This window comes from Octopus sinensis, linkage group LG11, assembly GCF_006345805.1.
Source record: "Octopus sinensis linkage group LG11, ASM634580v1, whole genome shotgun sequence".
Lineage (NCBI taxonomy): Eukaryota > Metazoa > Mollusca > Cephalopoda > Octopoda > Octopodidae > Octopus > Octopus sinensis.
In genome coordinates, this window is record NC_043007.1 from 48,713,976 (window position 1) to 48,737,175 (window position 23,200).

At 36.2% G+C, this 23,200-nt stretch overlaps 2 protein-coding genes across 3 annotated transcripts in view; one reads left to right on the plus strand and one right to left on the minus strand.

Moving 5' to 3' along the window:
- Window positions 1-8,613, minus strand: part of LOC115217619 (protein FAM161B-like) — a 96,414-nt gene extending 87,801 nt beyond the window's left edge. Inside the window, exon 1 of the mRNA XM_029787371.2 lies at window positions 6,527-8,613. Coding sequence (XP_029643231.1) covers window positions 6,527-8,117 — 1,591 coding nt within the window. The 5' untranslated portion in view covers window positions 8,118-8,613. The remainder of the gene's footprint in view (window positions 1-6,526) is intronic.
- Window positions 8,614-9,169: 556 nt separating this feature from the next.
- The window catches only part of LOC115217341 (ubiquinone biosynthesis monooxygenase COQ6, mitochondrial), a 46,051-nt gene continuing 32,020 nt past the window's right edge, over window positions 9,170-23,200 (plus strand). Inside the window, exons 1-6 of one of the 2 annotated variants that reach the window (XM_036507474.1) lie at window positions 9,170-9,403; window positions 12,210-12,341; window positions 14,116-14,174; window positions 19,243-19,500; window positions 19,989-20,096; window positions 21,935-21,997. In XM_036507474.1, the coding sequence (XP_036363367.1) occupies window positions 9,208-9,403; window positions 12,210-12,341; window positions 14,116-14,174; window positions 19,243-19,500; window positions 19,989-20,096; window positions 21,935-21,997 (816 nt within the window). In that variant the 5' untranslated portion in view covers window positions 9,170-9,207. The remainder of the gene's footprint in view (window positions 9,404-12,209; window positions 12,342-14,115; window positions 14,175-19,242; window positions 19,501-19,988; window positions 20,097-21,934; window positions 21,998-23,200) is intronic. The other variant, XM_029787002.2, reaches the window with a different exon arrangement.

The following is a 23,200-nucleotide window of genomic DNA, read 5'->3' on the forward strand; positions in this document are numbered from 1 at the left end:
ACAGGCCCGCTTACGCGTATACTATGAACTTTTTACTCCCTTACCTTAATTAGCGGTCATTCGAATAGCACTTTTGTCTAAATAGCATCAATAACACAGTAATTTCCCTTTGTATAACAGTTTTTTTCATAGCGTTTTTTCGATGGCCGGATAACTGAAGAGATGGTGGTGTGGATTTCCACCTCAGCATCCGAAACTCAAAGTTTTATCTTGGCTACCGAATAATTGTCACATGCTACATTTACATATATATATATATATATATATAATATATATATATATTGGGTTATCCCATAAATAATGTTTTTTTTTGTTTTTCTTTTATTTCAAATTAAGATAAACAAAGTTCTTTTCTAATCTAAAATATACTCTCCTTCATTTTCTACAATGCTCTTCCATATCTATCTGGTAGACTTGCAAGGCCTCTCTTCCAAAATTCACTTGTCCATGATGAATAACACTCCTCCAGTACTGTTTTGACCTTGTCCATGAAATCCATATTTTTTCTGTCCAAATGATTTTGAAGACTGCAGAATAAATGATAATCAGATGGGGAAATGTCCAGCTAATGTGGTGGGTGAGGCATCATTTCCCATTCAATCTGCTCCAGCCTTTGGAATGTCATCTTCACTGTATGTGGCCAAGCATTATCCTGATGGAAGAACATCTTTTGTCTTGAAACCAAAGACGGACGTTTTTCTTCTAGTGCTGTTTTAAGCCACTCAAGCTGCCGCAGCAGATCTCCTTTCTTATTGTTTGGTTTGGGTTTAAAAGTTCAGAGTGGACTAAACCTTTCATACGCCACCAGACAGATAACAACACCTTATGTGGGTGAAGACCTTCTTTAGCCTGGAGTGCTGATGTTCCTCCTTTCCCTACCTACTGTCTTCAACACTTGACATTTTTATAGAGAACCCATTTCTCATCACCAGTCACTATTTGGTCCAAAAAAGGTTCCTTTGTGAGACGTGACAGCAAAGGAGAGCACACATTCACTCTCTGCACACTATTAGACTCGGAAAGTTTGTGAGGAGCCCATTGACCCAATTTGCTGACTTTTCTGATGGCACACAGGTGTCAATGAATGGTTGAATGACCAAATCCTAGTTTCTCTGCTAGTTCCTCAACAGTTACAGTGGAATTTTATTCCACTAGGGTTTGCAAGATATCCTCGTAAAGCTCTACAGATCTTCTAGGATGAGGCTCATCTTCTAGGCTGTAGGTTCGGCTCAGAATTTCTGGAACCACTATTGACACTTGTTTACACTTATTTTCTGATCCCCATGTCCTGTATTAATATTCCTCGCACTTTCCATTGCAGTGTTGCCTTTATTGAACTCATAAAGCAAAATATGCCAAATATGCTCCTTTGTGACTTCCATTATAGCTCTGAAAAAATAACTGTTAAAATTGAACTGCACTCTTCAAAACTTGCACTAAGAATAAGCACACAGTAAAATTACTACCTGATTTTATAGCAAGTTGATGCAGATAGTTTATTCCATCTCCCTCCAACTTTTAATTCATGCAATTGAAAAACACATATTTTATGGTATGACCCAATATATATATATATATATATATATATACGAGGCAGTATCAAAAAGTAGCACACCAATAGATGGCAGCACATAGTTGCATGCAAAGTGAGAGCTAGCAGTGACCTCCATAAGGCAGTGTGCCATGTGACATCACTGTATTTAGTTCACAAGTTGTGAAATTTGTGTTTTTGTGATCACATGTATGCTGTAGTCTATGATTTTTGTCAAGGACAGGAAGTTGGAACAAAGAGCCAATCAAGAGCATGCTCATGGATATTTTCAGCATCTATGGTATACATTAAGAATTCGTCCCCTAGCACCATACTGTCAATTGATAGTTATACAGCAATAGTTTGGAGCATCTGAGGGAGGATATTCGGCAAAAGCAACCAGATATGTAGAGTGCGAAGAACTGGATTCTTCACGACAACAATGTACCCTGTCACTGAGCTCTCCTCACTCATGAGTTTCTTGCCAAAAACAAAGTAGTATCACTTCCACACCTGTCCTTTAGCACCTGCAGATTTCCATCCTTTCCCCAAGATGAAAATGTAGCTCAAAAGTCACTGATCAAATCGCTTATGGAAAACATCTTCCAGACCAGATTCCAAAAGTGACAGGAAAGCTGGTACCAGTGTATTGCTGCACAATGTGACTATTTCGAAGGAGATGGTGTTAAAATTTAGGTAAATAAGTTATTTTTCATTAACCATAACTAGTCTGGGAACTTTTTGATACCATCTCATATAGAGGTGTCTTAGTAATTTTATACAAACTCTATTAGATTTCTATTGCAGATTCTGGAATATATGGAAGTTATTTATGTTTAGCAAATATTTGTGTCCAGGTTAACTTTGATCAACAAAACTTATGGCAACAGCAGAGAGTCAATTGGTGCAGCCCATAGATGGGTACAGCCATATGGGTGCAGCCCATAGATATATCATGGTTCTGTCTCATTGAAAAGCATGTTGTCTAACAAATGGTTGAGTATTATACACTTGAAAAGTAGATGAGTATTTTCAATACTAATCTGCCTGAGACAACCCCATGGTTCTATGATACAAACTTACAGTTTTAAAAAGGTCATAATTTAAACTTTCCAAGTTTCATCTCAATTTATGTTCCTGACAGTAGGTTAATAATGACAAAATTATTTTACTAAATTCTACATTACTTTCAAAATTTGTTGAAACAAAGGCAGTGTATTTCAACAGAAATATGATAATAAAAAGGTTAAGGAATGAAAGGTAGGATCAAAGGGCAAAGGAAATTTGTAAAAGTACAGGTGACAGTAATTAATGTAAGAAAGAAAGAGTTTAAGAGAGGCAACTAAACATAAAGTTACATTCAAGTGGATAGAATGATGGTCAAAGAAAGTCTTGTCAACATAGACTGTAAAGGGGAAGTCTGGTGGCAATCCAGGTAGCTTAGTGAATCATAGAAACCAAGATGTTGAGTTATCTCCAAGATATCAAGAGAATTCTTCAACTACTATTGTTGCTATCAGAACCCCGCTAAGGAATTTTGTGAGATGAAACAAGATTCTTTCAGGTTCAGGGTAGGTGGGAGGTTATCTCAAAATTCAAATAGACTGTTTGTTTATTTGTTCCATTTAATGTCCTTTTTTCTTGACTTATGCAGGAGTAAATTTTGAGGGAGATTCAATTCCTGTTGCCAACATTTACCACCAACTTTACAAGTAAGGAATTTGTATTCCAGAGAAATCCAAAAGTGCAGAGCTATCACAAAATTTATTAATGAATGATGATTTCATATAAATATGTGCATGTGTGTGTGTGCATGTGTGCAGGTGTGTGTGTGTGTGTGCGTGTACACATATTTATGTAAATGTATCTATATCCTCACTATGACTGTTTTGTATCTATTTTCCATGCTGAAGGTGACAAGCTGGCAGAATCATTGGCATGCTGGGCAAAATGCTTAGCAGCATTTTATCCATCCTTACATATGGAGTTCAAATTCCACTGATGGCAACTTTGCCTTCTATCCTTTTGGGGTTGATAAAATAAGAATCTCAAGAACACTGGGATTGATGTTATTGACTTAGCCCTTCCCTCAAAATTGCTGGCCATGTACCAAAGTTTGAAAGCAATATTTACTTTCTGTGCTGGCAGGATTTAGATGGGTTGTCGCTGCTTTCATAATGGATTGGAAGACCACATGTCACTTGTAAAATTTATTTACAGCTTGGTTATTATGACTACAAACCCCTCTTAACACCAAATATTTTACAGGCTGTACTGAGTGCATTTTTTCATGATACCTGTGCTAGGAAGTTGTCATATCTTAAGACTAAAGGGACTTGTGGTGGCACACCATGACAGAATGCACTTTACTGTGACACCAGCAGAGGATAGGGATGACAGCTGGAAATAGATAAATGGCAAATTCAAGTGATGGATGTAGATACAAAATGGCAGTGGGTACAGGAGTATAAGACTATAGGTAGAATGTATGGGGTACATACATATCTGAAGAGGTCTATTAAGCATCAAGATAAACAAGAAACCTAGAGTGGTAAGGATGAGAGAGGAAAAGTGATATGTTAGTGTTTTGAGCAGAGAGGTCCAGTGGTATCCTTGGCTACAATGGAAAGAATGTATATTATCATTCTTAATAATACTGGCAGTGTTGTACAATGAGATTGAGAAGAGGAGAGAGTGATTGTGAAATGAGAAATAGGGACATGAGCATGAGAGCATGATATGAATGATAAAAACTTGGGTGATTAAAACATGGGTTGCAGTGGCATGAGTAACAGTGGTGTGAATGATAGTGGTATGAGTGACAGAATACAGGGATGAGAGACTATCAAAGAGGCCAATGATGTAGACTTGACAGCATGCACATATTCATAAATATACACTTACACACACAGACATATATATATATATATATATATATATATATATATATATATATATATACATACATGTAGAAATAAGTCCATAAGTCTCATTCTGTTGTTGAACATTGATATGTTCGCGTCTTTTTTTCTGGATGTTTACAATATCAAGACTTTAACCCACATGGATTTATACAGGATTGCACCTATATATACACATGAATATATTCAAGTATACACATTCCTATCACTCAAAAAGGCATGCACACACATATATATATGTATATAGAAGTCATAATTAAAATTAAAGTTTAGATATGAAATTTTAAAACTTAGCAACCAAACCTTACTTTAGGTATGTCCTTAGTAGTGGATATATTACCTGCTTGTTGTTTATACACCTGTCTCCATCTTATGTTTTTTCTGTAAATTTCAACTATATATATAATTTATTAAGGTGACTATTCACAATTATCACTAAAAGGCAAGAATTTTAGTTATCACTAAAGGGACTAAGGGTGTTAGTCAGCACTAGCATTGTTAGAAATAGGAGTCAAAACAATACTTATCCACATGAGTGCACTTTACTGAGGGCTGACAAGGGAGACAAGCTCCCAATACCAACCATGATAGAGTCATATCTTCAATGATTTCAGATTTGATAAATGTTCCTCAGTGACCAACTCACCTTGTCAGTCTTATAGAGAACACCATATGAAACATTGACTGATTCCAAAAATGGTGAAGTGAGAATTATAAATCATTGAAGTGACTATTTGTAATTGATAACCGAAAGACAACAAATATAGCCGTCACTAAAGTGACTGAGGGTGCTGGTCAGCACAAATATTGCTAGATATAAATGTCAAAACAACTCTTAGCCACATGAGAGCACTTTTCTAAAGACTGACAAGGGAGACAATACATATATGCTTTTATTCTTTTATTTGTTTCAGACATTTGGCTGCAGCCATGCTGGGGCACCGCTTTGAAAGGTTTTAGTCAAACAAATCAACTCCAGGAGTTATTTTTTTTAAAGCCTAATATTTATTCTATCAGTCATCTTTGACAAACTACTAAGCTATGGGGATGTAAACATCCAAACACCAGTTGTCAAGCAGTGATGGGGGGGGGGACAAACACAAACACAAAAACACATGTACACATACATGTACAACCGACAGGCTTCTTCCAGTTTCTGTCTACCAAATTCACTCACAAAGCTTTGGTCAGCCTGTGACTATAGTAGGAGACACTTGCCCAAAGTGTCATGCAGTGGGACTGAACCCGGATCCATGTGGTTGGGAAGCACACACACACATATATATTTAGCATCCACTTTCTATGCAGGCATGGATTAAGACAGTTTAACACTGGACTTGGCAAGCCAGAGAGCTGTATCAGGTTCCAGTCTGATATGGTACGGTTGCTACGACTGGGTGCCCTTCCTAATGCCAAAAACTCCATGAGTGTAGTGGGTATCATCTACGTGTAACTGGCACCAGCCATGACTGATTTCACTTGGCCTGAAAAGATATATATATATATATATAGGTTCTCTGGCTGCTATTTCTAAAGTTCGGTGTGTGGTGAAGCAAATTTTTTGCCTAACCCTAATTATAATTATACTCGTAATTATAACAAATATATATATATATATATATATATATACATATATATATGTTATATATATATATATATATACACACACACACACTTTTGAGGTGTCTTTCTTTTAGAGATGAACTCATTATTTTCAGGCACCCATTTTGGCACTCTGTTGTGGTTAAATCCTCTTTTATAGTTCTTGACTACTACAACTACTACTGCTACGATTAACAACTGCAATATTAGTAAATATTCTAAATGTACATATATATATAAATTCTATCAACAGTCGTGGTGGTGGTGGTGGTGGTGGTGGTGGTAGTAGTATCTCTATTGAGTCATAAAGAGCAACTTAGTAAATAGCACTAGAAAAAAACAAGTTCAATGTGAGAAAGGCATACATTGAAACAACTACAAGAATTCTTAAATGAACTGTAGGCCTGCCCCGCCCCTAAACAACAACAAAAAGAAGAAAACAATAGTAATTAAGGGGAGCTATAGAGCTTACTGAATGATTTCCTTCGCCTGACAGGTAGATTATTGTAACTCTTGCTTCCTTCATACATATTCTTCTCTTGTTTAGCAATATATCTTTTCAGTGCCACGTCTTCAGTGTGGAAACAAAAAGGCTGGGTAACAGTGTTCTTTCTCAGTTTCTTCTTCTTTGATAATTCTTTCTGAAATTGTTTGTGCAAGACATCATAATCAGGAATACATTTATGAATGCTTGGTGTGAAAGAATTCTTTTTCTCATTTAAATTGTCATGTATAACTTCTTCCCTTAGTTTCTGACTTGTTTCCAACCCTTTCGGCGTTGAAAGTAATTCATCACCAAGTTCTTGAGCTCTCAGCATCTTATTTAATTTTCTCATTCGCTCTAGTTCAGTTGCTGTTTTATCAAAAGAATGGGTACATCTAGAAATGGGCTTGTCCTTGAGTTTTTTATGCTTCTTTTTTTCTGATTCCACAAAGGATATACATGAAGATGGTCTCACATTTCTTTCGTTGTTCTTTCCTGCAAAAGAGAATGGTTGTTGAAGAGATTCTAGATATTCCTTTCGGTTTTTCTGTGATATGCTTCGCTGCCTGTCCTTCTTCTTCGTGATTTCATCATAAAGAGGCATATACACATGAGCAGGGACAGGAGAAGCTTTGAATAATTTCTTACATTCACATTCTTCTTGTCTCCTATTTTCTTCACATTCTCTCTCAAAGTCTAATAATGTTTTACTTTTTTTCTTTTTTTTGTTTGCCTCTCGAAGTGTCATGTTGAAAGGTTTTGGTACTGTAATTCCATGGTGCCAGTCATTCTTTTCGTTCTGATATTTGTCAATAAATGAACAGCTGCGATGCACTGCAGGTTGCATTTTGGTAAACGGCTCACAATATTCAGGTGAATTTAATTCTAAATTACTGTCCTCAGTGTCCTCAATATAGTCTGGTAATTCTGAGAATTGATTATTCCATTGTGATTCATCACAACTCAAGGCACGACAAGGAATACATTCATAACCATCATCTTTTATAGATTGAGTGCTTTTCTTCTTTTTTCTCTTTGCTTTCCTTTTGAAATAATTTCTTTTTTTCACATTTTCCAATATTTGCTGGTTTCTGTCGATATTTTTGCAGGAATCTTTCTCATGAACTGTACAATTGTTTTCGTATGGCTCATTAGCATTAAAATCTACATTTATTTTATGAACAGGATAAATATCTTTGGATCGTTTTCCATTTACATGTTCGGTCATTCTATTAACAGCTGCTCTTTCATTGATACAATTCTTTTCATAAAGATCTTGCCAGAAGTTCAAGGTCTTTTTATGGCACTCTCGCAGTTCCGCAAGTTTTTGAACAAACTCATAACAAAAATCTTGATTGTTGTTATTACAATGAGGACATTCTGAAAATAACTCAGACGTTAATAATGAATTCGTTTGACATATTCTGTTCATTAATCTTCGCTCTTCTTCTATATTCCTCGGTATTTCACTGCTGTATTTGTGTACTGGGTAAGTGGTAGTTGGGGAGGTTGGTGTTTTCTCTTTCAAACATGAACACCCCGTATCTCGACACCCACGTTTCGTTGCTAAGGACGCCATAGCTGCTTACAGCAGGGTAGAGCAAACACACTTAAATCACACTAACATACCGAGGCAGGTACATACATGTCTAACTATCTAGCTAGCTACACACAATTTCTAGTGGTCTATTTTATCGAGCTTTTAGCCTTTCGAATTATTTTACTGAGCAAAACTCTAAAGCAAACAGATTTCTCTGATCGAAGTAAAAATACGAAATAACTCCAACTCCATACGACTTGTTGAAATCACAATAAAATATTAATTTCTCACAATTTATCTCTAGAGTTTGATCAAAATAATAGCTTATAGACGGCAATCGCAGTTTTATAGCGCTGAAGAAAAATTGTAACAGGTCTTGGAGACAGGAGGTTGTGACACTGATGCCTTTCTCATGGCATTAATGACGTAAACTGAACGTTCGAAGTATTGACTTTGACTGATGAAACGCCACCGGGAAAAAATTATAAAATAAAATATAATAATAACAACATTAAAAATAGTTATCTATCGTTCTTATTTAAGTATGGAATAAAATGTAAATATTGCGAACGTTTTAATAGTTACAGCTGTGTATGTATATAATATGTAGGTATACTAATAACTTTCAAACTATATGAAATATAACAATATACCCAGCATAGGGTGTATATATATATATATATACACACATATATACATATATATATATATATATATATATATATATATATATATATATATATATATATTATATATATATATATATATATATATATATATATATAAGAAATACAATTTGATATGTAACAATGTAATAAAAATAGAATAGAATGTATGAATGTGAGTATGTGTGTACACTATCACAAAATGTGGAGTATATTATTTAACTAATGTAATATATAGTATAATGATTAATTTTTAAAGTATAACCAGGTTTTTAAAAATAACTATTATAATTACTATAAAAATATTCCATGTTTTTGAAACTGATAATCAATCGTTATGGGGAAGAATGTGAGTTTGTGAAGCGTATTAATATAACAAGGGAGTTAAATCCATCTTTTTTATTTTTACAGTTATAAGGAGTTAAATCCCTTCATTCACTGCGTGTTTACTGTGGCATCTGGTAATGTCGGCTTCAAAGTTATTAACATATTCTTTCGTGAAAACTCTCCCTGACAGGTCGTCCTGGCTGAGGAAATTACGAAACAGGCATGGTTTCACAACTCGCATGTTTGTTCGGTCGATGTGTTCATCTGTGGAGCCGAGACATGTTGTTATATCCGGTGGAGGAATGGTAGGCACAGCGATGGCTTGTAGTTTAGGTAAATTTACTAATCTCCCGCACCATGATGTTTATTAACGTTATCTATTATGAGTATGTTTGTTGAACGGTCAGTAAAGGTGGAAAGGATGACACGACTGAGTGGGCACGCGTTGAGCTTACACCTGGTGGTTGGATACAAAAGAAGCGCCTCCCTGTTATGTCCTTGACAGTCAGGGTGACCCAGGATCGTAGGGTTCCTTGTTTACCTCTGAAAATTTTGTTATCAAATCTCTTGTTAATTGTGCCCCCTCCACATCCACACACTTTATTTCCTCATAATTTTCAGAAAAATGGATATTCTTTAGATTAAATTCTTTACAGATACGCTTCAAATGGTGAAGATTCCATTGATATCGGAATTTGTTGCGAAAAACTTTTGCCAGGGGTGATAGTGGAGTTTCGGAAAATTCATACGAGTCGGTTTTGTTTCTTCATAACTTTCAGAAAAATGGGTATTTTTTTTTTTTAACGAAATTTTCAGTAAATATCTTTCGGAGTATATGGATTCAGATTATACCAGAATTAATGTGGAAAAAAAAAAAAGAGGGAAAAAATGGTGTGCACACATACTGACACGCATCACAACTTTCTTTTTTTTTTAGAAATTATAAGTTTCATTTTGTAGATGTGTCATGAGTGTCAGTATGTATGTGTGCACGACCAACAGCTATTTTCTTCACATTGAAATCTAATATAATCATAATCTGTACACTCTGAAAGATAGTTGTAGAAAATTTCATATAAATATACTTATTTTTCTGAAAGTTAGGAGGAAACAAAGCTGACACATAAATTTTCTGAAATTTCTCTTCTAAGCTTCAGGGAAAAAAATTCACAACAAACTCTGGTATACTTGGAATCTACACCATTTGTAGAAATATTAATAATAATAATAATAATAATAAAACATTGTGTACAGTGCTCAGGTGCACTACAACTCAGCTAAAGTGTATGTATAATCAGGTGTAGTTTCGACGGATTTCGGAAAGCATGAGGGCTTTAAAGGATGCAGTGTCATGGCAGTCAACAACTGATGCAGGCAGTTTGTTCCATGCTTCAGCAACTCTGAGCGTGAAAAAATGTTTCTGAAAGTCATGGGAGCTGTGTTGTTTTCTGATTTTGTAGGCATGTCCACGTGTATTGGACACATGGAGATCAAAAAGGTGTTCAGTGTTGTTGTTGGTGAGGTGGTTGATAACTTTGTGTGTGTTTACCAAGTCCATCGCCAGACGCCGGAGCTTCAGTGAATTCATGGAAGAATATACATTTTTCTTAAGGTATAAGGAAACAAAGTGGCAGATCATGTCTGTTGCTGTCAACAGTTTTTGAAATTTTAAAATAAAATGAAAATTTTCAAGTTTGTTATATTGATGAATTTTTCACACCGATCTGATTTTGTTCTTCACTTGTTCGAGAAAATTTTTAGAAAAATATTACATAGGTTTAAAGTTTTATCAATTTTTTTACTTAATCAGAAAACAAGATGTGGATGCTGGCATGTCCTACGTGATGTTGTCTAACACAACATGAAAGCAAAAACATTACGATGAATTTTTATTAAATAAATTGAAAGCAAAACATGACAAAAGTTGCAGGAAGTTTTGAAGTTCTATAGGTTTTTAATGAGTAAATTCATGTCAAATGGTCAAGCAGGCATGTTAATTTAAAAAGGGAAAAATCCTCGAGATTTTTTTGCGAAATATTACAAAGCAAACAAACTGTGTGTTAGGGTTTAGGGTTAAAATTTGGAGTTAGGGGTTAGAGATAAGGTTTAGGGTTAGTATAAATTTAAAAAGGAAAAATCTTCAATGAAATCTTTTTGCAAAAGTTTACAAATTTTTTTTAAAAAATCAGCAGTACATTGTATTGTAGTAATAGTTCAGTTCATGTAAACAATTATTACAGTTTTTGTGGCAAAAATTCAAAAATGGAAGATCAGAAAATAGACACTCATCAAAGAAAATACACATGGTGGTAGTTTTAAGCAGACTACAACTTGACTTGTTACTATGAAAAGAGGTGGCTTTCAATTGGTTAAAATTACCCAAAATTTACAAACTTTAAAATGCTATTAACTTTTTTATTTATTAATTTATGGCAAAAGGGAATTTCATTTTCATAATTCGCTTACAAAGCTACATCAGTTCACCAAATTTCAAAACAATGAGAATAAGATTAAAAAAATAGAAAATTCACTGCAATAGAAAAGATCCTTAATTGTTATTGTTTTATTATTTATGTGTGCATATGTAACTTGATTCACAGACACAGCTGAACATTGTTCTGCATGGAACAGCCACGTAAAAGTGGCAACAAATGCCTGTCTGTATATATATATATGTATGTATGTATATATACAGAAGAATGAATGAAGTGTTAGTTAAGTACAGAGCAGTAATAAGACAATGAGATGACAAAGGAATAAACGATTATTGTATGAACTTCAATAGCTTGCAGCTATTTCTGCTATAAGATGCAGTGGACTTATTATTGAATGCATTAGAAACACCTTATAGCTTCATCAGAATCTTGAATATGAACAAGGCTCTGTTGAAGCTATAAGGTGTTACTCAAGCACTCAACAATAAGTCCACTGTATCTTATAGCAGAAACAGCTGCAAGCTATTGAAGTTCATACGATAATCATTTATTCCTTTGTCATCTCATTGTCTTATTACTGCTTTGTACTCAACTAACGCTTCATTCTGAAGCATATGTATATTGAGTTCTACATCAGGTTATTAGTCCCACAATGCCCAAGTGAAATATATATATATATTACATTTTTTGTTATATTTCCACAGGTTTTAATCCCATGTTTGAAGGAAAATCCATAACATTACTGGAAGCTGCTCCGAAAAAAAAATTTGAACTTTCTGAGATGTATAAAAATCGTGTCAGCACTGTCAATTTAAGTACAGTATCACTGTTCAACAGTAAGTTTATGCTACAATATTCTATCTACTTTCAAGCTCTGCACAGTATCTCTCTTTTGTAGTGAATATTAATTGCATATATAATTTATAATTCCATGTATTTCATTTTTGTATATTTCTTATTCAGACTAATGTATAAATATTTGCAGCCAGGTAGATTACTTACGATAAATTATTCAGTTTGATAATTAGTCAATCATAATAGTTAGGAATAAAATATAATTCAATCTCTTATTATAAAAGGCAGATTTTATCTGCCGCCCTTTGTCTCTTATAGAAATCTACAATATAGGGTTTCTTCAATTACAATTTACCTAGCATTTTTAAGAGTAAAATGCATCGGGTCGTGCCAGGTCCGGTTTTTAAAATTTCAACCCCAATTAAGCAAAATTTAGAGAAAACTCACATTGTGGTGTGTAAGTCAAGTGCTTTTCTTAGTGTGGGCTACAGCACACGCACACACACAAAAACAGAGCGATCTGCTTCACTCACGCTATCACCCTAATTTCTCCCACTTTCTCTTTGCAAGTGTACCTTAAACCACTACTAAAAAAAAAAAAAACACAGCAAATAGAAACAAATAAATACATAACGATTTACTCCTCACACAATTTCTTCAATTAGAGTTTACCTATGATTTTTCAAAGTACTTCCATTCGGTCATGCCATACAAAATAGAGCCCTTGCCGACACAAGTCTGAAAACTAAGTTTTTCACTGAATTTACTTACTGTACCATTCTTGTTTTAGTACTGATCTATATGGCCGATGTGGAGGTGCAATGGCCCAGTGGTTAGGGCATTGGACTCGCAGTCAAAGGATTGTGGTTTCAATTCTCAGACCAGGTGTTGTGTTTATTGAGCAAAAACACCTGAAGCTTCACGAGGCTCCAGCAGGGTGTGGTGGCAAACCACCCCCTGTACTCTTTCATCACAACTTTCTCTCACTCTTTCTTCATATTTCTGTTGTACCTGTATTTCAAAGGTCAGCCTTGTCACACTCTGTGTCGCGCTGAATCTCCCTGAGTACACATGTCTCTGGAGTGCTCGCATGTTAATTTCATGTGCAGGCCATTCCATTGATCGGATCAACTGGAACCCTCGTTGTCGCAACGAAGAGAGTGCCACAATATGGCCCAAACTATTCTCAAGATTCTGAAATACAGACCTATAATTTTTTTATTTTCTGTATATATATATATATTATATATATATATATAATTTCAATGGCGGTAATACTAGCGGAAAACTAGAGGAACATAACCTATTATCCAATAGAATATTCAATATATATGTGTACTTTCATTGGACCTTAATAAATCAATATAAAGTTCCAGATAATACACTATTAAAACATACAAGTATATAAACATATAAATATTTAATATTTAAAAATGCGCAAATATTTAAAAATATTTATACTTCAAAATAGGTTGGCATTATCAATATATAAATACATAAATAGATATAAAAATAGATATAAAATGTCAATATGATATAATATAAAAACTCGTAGGTATTTAAAAATGTTCAAAAATTCTCATATATATAAGTACAAAATATAAAACATCAACATAATATAAGACTTATTGAATTAATAATTCACACGATAATTTATTAACTCACACAGTAAGATGCAAGGTAATAAAGCTTCACAAGTTAGAACACGGAGTCCAGTGGAAAATTTGAAATTATACAACATTAACAAGACATACTAATACATGAAGATAATGTTCCATCTTCCATATATATATTTATTTATTTATTCAATTTCAGGTTTTGGTGCTTGGGATAAAGTCCTTCAGATGCGCTGTCAGCCTGTAAAAAGAATGCAAGTAAGCTTATTTACATTTCTTTTGGGTAACAAATTTAAATTCAGGAATTGAAAGGAAATGATGATAACAACATTAATAATAGTGATAATAAATAAAGGTCAGCTGTTTTGCTGATGTGAATATCTCTTTGAAAATCAAGGAGGAAGAGGATAACTATAGACAACTGCTTCAACACCTCTAGCTCCAATATCCAGTTTATAAATTCACATTTATACCAAATAATGGGACGGCTGGTTTTGTGAGGAAATGCCTAAGTAACAATGTAGGTAAGCTAGAGTTTTCAGAAAAAGAAATCAACCAACTAACTCGCACATTACAAATACAATCTATAAGTGGAACAGTAAAAATGTGACATTGTTTTTGTTACCTACATTCCCATGGCGAGGCATTTTATCTTTGTTAGAAACCAGCTCCTACTGCTGAGGAAAAAAATTAAACAAGTAAAAACTGAAAAGAATGCACATTGAGCATTTTGTTTTGAATGCTAATGATTTTGTTGGTGCTGGTGTCACATAAAAAGCACCTAGTACACTCTTGTAAAATGGTTGGTGTTAGGAAGGGTATCTATCCATAGAAACCAAGCCAACTATGGAACCCAATGTGGCCCCTGGCCTTGCCAGTTCTTGCCAAGCCATCCAACGCATGCCAACATGTAAAATAGATGTTTGATGATGATGATGATATGTATTAAATATACATATATTTTATGTGTATGTGTATTATTTACATATAAATATATATATATCATCATCATCATCATCATCATCATTTAACGTCCGCTTTCCATGCTAGCATGGGTTGGACGGGTCAACTGGGGTCTGTGAAGCTGGAAGGCTTCGTCAGGCTCAGTCAGATCTGGCAGTGTTTCTACGGCTGGATGCCCTTCCTAACGCCAACCACTCCGCGAGTGTAGTGGGTGTTTTTTACGTGCCACCTGCACAGGTGCCAGATAAATAGGCGTAGGAGTGGCTGTGTGGTAAGTAGCTTGCTTACAAACCACACAGTTCCAGGTTCAGTCCCACTGCGTCACACCTTGGGCAAGTGTCTTCTACTATAGCCTCGGGCTGACCAAAGCCTTGTGAGTGTATTTGGTAGATGGAAACTGAAAGAAGCCTGTTGTATATAGATATGTATGTGTGTGTGTGTATATGTTTGTGTGTCTTTGTTTGTCCCCCCAACATCGCTTGACAACCGATGCTGGTGTGTTTACGTCCCCGTAACTTAGCGGTTCAGCAAAGGAGACCAATAGAATAAGTACCTGGCTTACAAAGAATAAGTCCTGGGGTCGATTTGCTCGACTAAAGGCAGTGCTCTAGCATGGCTACAGTCAAATGACTGAAACAAGTAAAAGAGAATATATATATATATATATTTAGTATATATATATATATATATATATATATATATATATATATTATATATATATATACATGATTTGGTCACTAAGCATCTGGACTTGCTATAGTAACAAAGCTAAAACATGCAGAGTGAAGCTGCCTGGCAGAGATTGACCTTGAACTCTACTGTACATGTGCACTAAGTTTTAACATTCTAGCTCACTTCAGCAGTGTTTGGAAGGAATGTGTGTAGTGTGTGATCATTGCATTTACCATGACAAAGGAGGTTGATCAGAGAATCCGCATCAAATTTTGCCAAAAGCTTAGTGATACCTGCTCAGAAGCCTACACAAAGTTTTCAAAAACTTTTCATCATTCTTGACACAATCAAGGAGATCTTGCGCAACTGAAACTCGAATGTCATTTTGGTAAGTTGAAGCAGTTTTGGCACAAACTTGACAGACATGCGTCTCATACCCAAATCTTCTGTGGTAATGGACAGAACAGAACTGTAACTAATTTGCACATCTTTTGATAACTCACAGATGGTAATTCTACAACTTCCCCTCGTAGCTGCATGCACATCTGCAAGGTTTTTATCAGTTCTGCTGGTTGCGGATCTCCCAGAACGTTTGTCAAGTTCGACCTTTTCCGGCCATCTTTAAAACGTCTGAACTACTCGTACACTCGTGTACAGCTCATACACTCCTCTCCATACACTTTCTGCAACTTTGCGTAGGCCCCTGAGAAGGTATTACCATCTCAACTTTCGCTGTTATGGTCAATGCGTCAATCACAAGCTACACACGTTTCTTCCAAGCACTGCTTTAAACAGCAGAAGTGAGCTAGAATGTTAAAACTTTGTGCACATGCACAGCAGAGTGCAAGGTCAATTTGTGCCAAGCGGCTTTACTCTGCATACTTCAGCTTCATTACTATGGCAACTTATTGATCAGACCTCGTATGTATATTTATATTTAGTGTGTGTATGCGTACATCATCATCATCACGTAATGTCCGCTTTCCATGCTGGCATGGGTTCAATGGTTTGACTGAGGCTGCACCAGGCTCCAATCTAATCTGGCAAGGTTTCTACAGCTGGATGTCCTTCCTAATGCCAACCACTCCAAGAGCGTAGTGGGTGCTTTTTACGTGCCATCAGCACAGTGGCCAGTCGGACAGCACTGGCATTGACCACACTCAAATGGTGCTGTTTACATGCCACCAACATGAGAGCCAGTCAGGCAGCACTGGCATCAACCACGCTTGAATGGTGCTATTTATGTGCCACCGGCCACACTCAAATGATGCTTTTTTACGTGCCACCAGCACAGGTGCCTGTCAAGCAGCATTGGCATTGACCACAACTATAATTTCACTTGACTCAACAGGTCTTCTTAAGCATAGCATATTGCCCAACGATTGAAGGGTACTTTTAAACAGGCCAGTTATGTATCTCTGGCATCAGCCATGGCTATGATCTCACTTGGCTTGCTGGGTCTTCTCAAGGACAGCAAATCTCCAGAGGTCTCAGCCACATGTCATTGCCTCCGTGAGGCCCGATGTTCACCAGCTCATCTCATGCCTTCTTGGGTCTACCTCTTTCATAGGTTCCTTCCACTGTTAGGATGTGACACTTCTTCACACAGCTGTCCTCATCCATACGCAACACATGACCATAACAGTACAGTCATCTCTCTTGCACACCACATCTGATGCTTCTTATATCCAACTTTTCTCTCAGGATGCTTACACTCATATATGCACACTGATATTACACATCCATCAGAGCCTACTAGCCTCATTTCTTACAAGCCTACACATATCCTCAGCAGTTACAGCCCATGGTTCACTGCCATGTAACATGGCTGTTCTGAGCGAGAGGTTCTTTATTACCAGCAGAGGTAAGAGCTCTCTGAACTTTGCCCAGGCTATTCTTATTCTAACAGCTATGCTCTCAGAGCATCCACCCCTGCTGCTGACTTGGGCACCTAGGTAACAGAGGCTATCTACTACTACTAGTTTTTCCCCCTTGCATGTGATGGAATTTGTTTTCTGTGCATCTTTGGTGTTTATTGCCCTTGTACATCTGCCACACAAAAACTATCTTCCCAGTTAACCTTTCTTTGATATTGCTGCACCTCTTATGCATCCATAGCTTACACCTGGTACATCTCCTCATATAAACAAAAAAACAATGTCTGGAAGATGTACAGTGTAAGGGTGCCATAGATTCAAGTCTGATGAAGTGCCACTCTAATGTCTAAAACTGCAAACATTACATAAATTTCCTCTTTGAATTTTTGCAGAAGCTGGCATTGCTAGCAGATTTGGTACAGAAAAAAATGTAATGAATCATTAAAGATGTGTTAAGGAATTTCTTTGTTTTATTATTTGGATTGTGTTTGTGTGTAGATATATGTATATATACACATACATAGATATAACAGGGTGTTCAGGCTAAATTTGACAACTGCATAAAAGGAAAAGCAAACTCAATAACCCATCCAAAAATATAAGTATTTTAAAACATAAAAAAATATCCACTAGATTACAGCATGGAAATAGCACTTTACTCAAAGAAGGTGTCTTCAGCTTCCACCATGGCCTTAAGACAGCCCTGGAACATACACACACATGTATATATTTGTGTATGCGTGTATTTATGAGCTATGTCAGTAGTAAGAAACCAGAAAGAACTATACAAAGATTGGATAGCAATGTATGTTATGTAGAGAATGCAGCATACTAAAATTGTTTTTGTTTATAATTCCATTTTTGTTACCTTCATTATCATCACTCTCCCCATTATCATAATTTTCATTAAAATCATTTTCATTACCATCATCATCATCATTGTCATAGGCACTCTCATTGTGTCTGTCATCATCATTGCCACTTATACCATCTCCACTGTTGTCACCATCTTCAGCTCAGTAACTAAAACACTACTTTGAGAACAGAAAAATAATGAGATGTAAGATGAATCAACAATAGGAGCAGGCATAGATGTGTGGTTGAGAAGATTGCTGTGTAATTACATAGCTTTGGATTCAATCCTGCTTATACAGCACTTAGCACAAATGTCTTTGTCTGTAATCTTAGGTTGAACAAAATCTTGTGAGTGAAATTTGGTGGACAGAAACTGTGCGGCGAGCTGGCAGAAACATTAGCATGCCGGGCGAAATGCTTAGTGATATTTCGTCTGCCACTACATTCTGAGTTCAAATTCCGCTGAGGTCGACTTTGCCTTTCATCCTTTCGGGGTCGATTAGATAAGTACCAGTTACGCACTGGGGGTTGATGTAATCGACTTAATCCCTTTGTCTGTCCTTGTTTGTCACCTTTATGTTTAGCTCCTTGTGGGCAATAAAGAAATAAGAAACTGTGTGGAAACTCATCAGAAAGATTGTTCCTGGTTTTGGATTGTAGAATTAATTCTTTGCCTACTTTAATACCACCATTGACTCTTAGGTGACCATCTTTAGCAGAGTCTAAAGTCTACTCTGTCACAATGATTTAGACCAGGTTTCCAGTCAGAGAATAACTTCCTCCTTGCCCACCTACCAGTCTCGAAGACTCTGGAAAAGATCATTGGTATTGCTCTTCCTCCTCTAATTTAACAATTAAAAATAACTAAGAATATCCTAAATCATAATACTGTCAGCCATTGTTGACATTATTAATTAAAAACATTATTAATGACAGCAAACATTTTTATTCTCTTCCAGATCTGGGAATCTTGTTCTGACTCCTTCTTGACCTTTAACCAGCCTGACCTCTCTGATGAACTTGCTTTTGTTGTTGAGAATGATGTCCTTCTAGAAGCTCTGCGGACAAAACTGGAAGAGGTGAGCGAGAGAGTCGAAGTATTGTATGAAACCAAAGCTACCAAAATAGAGCTCCCTGAACCATCAACTGATTCAGCATCAAAATCATTAGTCAGTATCACTTTGAACAATGGAAAAGTTCTGCATACAAACCTTTTGGTAAGTGGCAGTGGCTATAACTGTTTTGTATTTATACCAACCACCACCACCACTATTCATTAAACATCTAAAATCCCCGTCTTTGAGCCACTTTTAACATTTACACTATGTTTCAATCAATTTGTATTATGTTTATGTACGTCTCTTTGGACATGTACATATCTCACTGAATTTGTACAAAGAACACTTACTTTAAGCTAATAGTATTAACATTCTTATCTGCCACGCCACCAAAGGTGTATGTATCAAAGATTAAGATAGGCAATATGATCAGAAATCAAACTGACCTAAACCTTGTTGTTGTTTTAATTCAGATTTACAAACCAACATATTGAAATATAAAACAAGAACACAATACAAATCGAGCTCTCATCTATTTAGCACCATGCCAATAAGTCCAATACTTACATCTCACACAGTACATCTGGAATCACTTCATTTATATTTATGTTTTATTTCATTTATTTTTATTCCCTTTCTTTCTACAGATTGGAGCTGATGGCAGCAACTCAGTTGTACGCAAAAGCTGCAACTTCCCCTCTGTAAAATGGGACTATAACCAGGCTGGTGTAGTTGCAACTCTATCTCTGTCAGAGGTTAACTTTATTATTCTTTTTATTTCACTTTGATTTTATTGTGGATTTTTGAATTGTTATCAATAGTAACGTTTGTTTGGTTAATTACAATAGAGACATAATTGATGAGGTCTGTGGAAGAGACCTGACACTGTTGGTAGTCACAGAGAACATAAGATGAAGATGTCGTGTACAGACTGTGTTGTATATATATGTATCCTTATTACTGTGCATAGTTATTCTGTACCATACACCTAGTTATGTGTACATATATATGATGGTTGCTGTGTTAGAAATAGTGTGCACCTAGCAGATATTGTGTAGAGATTCTGTATACCTTCCATTTGTAGTGTACTAATTGTATTGTACTGTACACATTCTTATTATTGTGTACAGATGTACTGCACACCTCAATATTGTGTAGGGATAGTATACACTTAGCATTTCTTGTGTACAGATATTGTACACTTCCAGGTTGTAGTGTAGATGTATACTGGCAGAATCGTTAGAATGCTTGACTAAATGCTTAGTGGCATTACCTCTGTCTTTAGGTTTAAGTTCAAATTCTGCCAAAATCAACTTAGCCTTTCATCCTTTCAGGATCAGTAAAATAAGTACCAGTTGAGCACAAGGGCTGATGTAATCAACTTATCCCTCCCCACGAAATTGCTAGCCTTGTGCCAAAACTTGAGATCTGTTATTCTATATAGGTGTACTCTACTGCATTCATTTCAGTTGTCAGTAGAGGTAAAAGGATGTGAAAAAATTAGGGCGGGGTTATTTATGGTGGCAGTGGTCATGGTTATAGTGATACTGACAATGGAGGAGGTGGTAGCAGTGGCTGTCGAAGTAGTAGCAGTCAGCTGTTGTTACAGAGATGGTCATGAATTCTTTTTTTCCATTTCATAAATTTAAATTTTACTAGAATTTTATTTTGTAAGGATCTGATAAATTTCAAATCTCAGACAAGTTTCTCTTCTCAGTATTACATCTGAACAACCTGAGATTAGAACTGCTATCTATCCAGATAATCACTCTACACCTCATATAATTCCTCACAGCACATTGTAGTATGCAGTATAGTTCTCGGCCAGAAGGTGGTGATGGGGGCGCATTGTATGTGGAATTTTATATCAATGTGTTGCACCTTATTTGACTTGTAACCTGCACTCCAGAATTTTATCTGATCAGAGCTGATTTGGGGCTACAAAACAACAGTAATAACTATATCCTTTCCCCATATTTACATAATTCTCTATACATTCTGCAATATTTTCAATTAACATCAGTTGTAAAGCTGCAAATTGGTAGAATTGTTGGAGTATCAAATAAACTGTATTACGGCCTTTCATCCTTTCCGGGTCAATAAAAAAAAAGTATCAATCCAAGATTGCGGAACTGTAAGAATGTAGGATCAGATACCTTGTGGTATTTGTTCCAGCTCTTTTCATTCTGAGTTGATGTGGTCTAGTTGGGTGGCTGACTTGTTCTTTTACCCAATTTAACGCCACCACGTGGCATCTTAGGTACCTCTAGTGGACTCCACTCTGTTGCAAGTATTTGGTGCAGGTCTCTAATTTGAGGATACCTTCTCACCTTGAATGCCTGAGTAGCTTCATCAGAACCTCAAATAACAAATACAGCTGTAAGCTAATGAAGTTCATAAGATAATCATTTATTCCTTTGTCATCTCATTTTCTTTTTATCACTCCGTACTTAACAAACACTTCATTTTGAAGCATAAGTATGTTGGGTTCTACACCAGGCTACTAGTCTCGCAATGCCTAAGTGAAATGTTAAAATGTGTGTGTGTGTGTAAAACACTATAACAGATATATATTCTGTTTCATATATTGCAGCCAACAGAAAACAATGTTGCTTGGCAACGTTTCTTACCTTCTGGACCAATTGCTATATTACCTGTAAGTAATACATTTACTTTTTGTTATGTTGCAATATGCATGAATGAATCTGCTAATGTTGTATAGTTCATAGCTCTTCACAGCATCCATCCATTACCAATCACTGTTACCTGTCACTGTTCTACCGGCCATAGCAATTATTTTAAACTCTGTTATCTCCTAATACTCCACATAATCACCAGGTTATATTTGTTAGTTGTTCTGTGCCGGTGGCACGTAAAAAGCACCAATCTGATCGTGGCCGTTGCCAGCCTCACCTAGCTCCTGTGCCGGTGGCACGTAAAAAGCACCCACTACACTCACGGAGTGGTTGGCGTTAGGAAGGGCATCCAGCTGTAGAAACACTGCCAGATCAGACTGAAGCCTGGTGCAGCCTTCTGGCTTCCCAGATCCCGGTCGAACCGTCCAACCCATGCTAGCATGGAGAACGGACATTAGACGATGATGAGTAGTAATAGTTACCATATAGTCTAGCTACCCTTTCATACACTGTCACCAGAGTACATCTGTTAATAGTTAATACTAAGCAGTAATAGGGGCAGGCATGGTTGTGTGATAAGAAGTTTGTTTCCCAATCACATGTTCTTGGGTTCAGTCACACTGCATGGTATGTAAGGCAGATGCCTTCTACTATAGCCCCAGGCGAACCAAAGCCTTATGAATGGATTTTGTAGACAGAAACTGAAAGAAGCTTGTTGTTTATATATGTGTGTGTGTGTGTTACTGTCTCCATCCCTTCATTTCATGTAATATTTGAATACAAATGTCACTATTAGTCAACTGCTCTTTGTTTCCAATCTTCCGTGGAAACCTGTTTGGCATGGAGAATATTACCTTTCTTGGAAACAGGTCAGGGTTGACAACAGGAAAGGCATCCAGTTTTAGAAGATCTGCTTCAACAAATTCTGCCCAATATAGTGATGGGGATGGTGGTATGAGCATATTTCTTGCAGAGAAATAAGTGGATAAGGTACTAGAGGAAGTCAGAGTGAGCAATAGAGTGCTTAAGCTCAGGCTAGTCTTGCAGAATACCATAGCATCAATTATCTCTGCCTATGTCCCACAAGTGGGTCTATCGATTGAACAGCAGGACTATCTTTATGATATTCTTCTGCAGGCTACCTCTAAGACAAATGACAAGGATCTCATCTTCATGGCAGGGGGTTTCAATGGGTATGTCAGATGGCGGTCAAGTATTTTCCA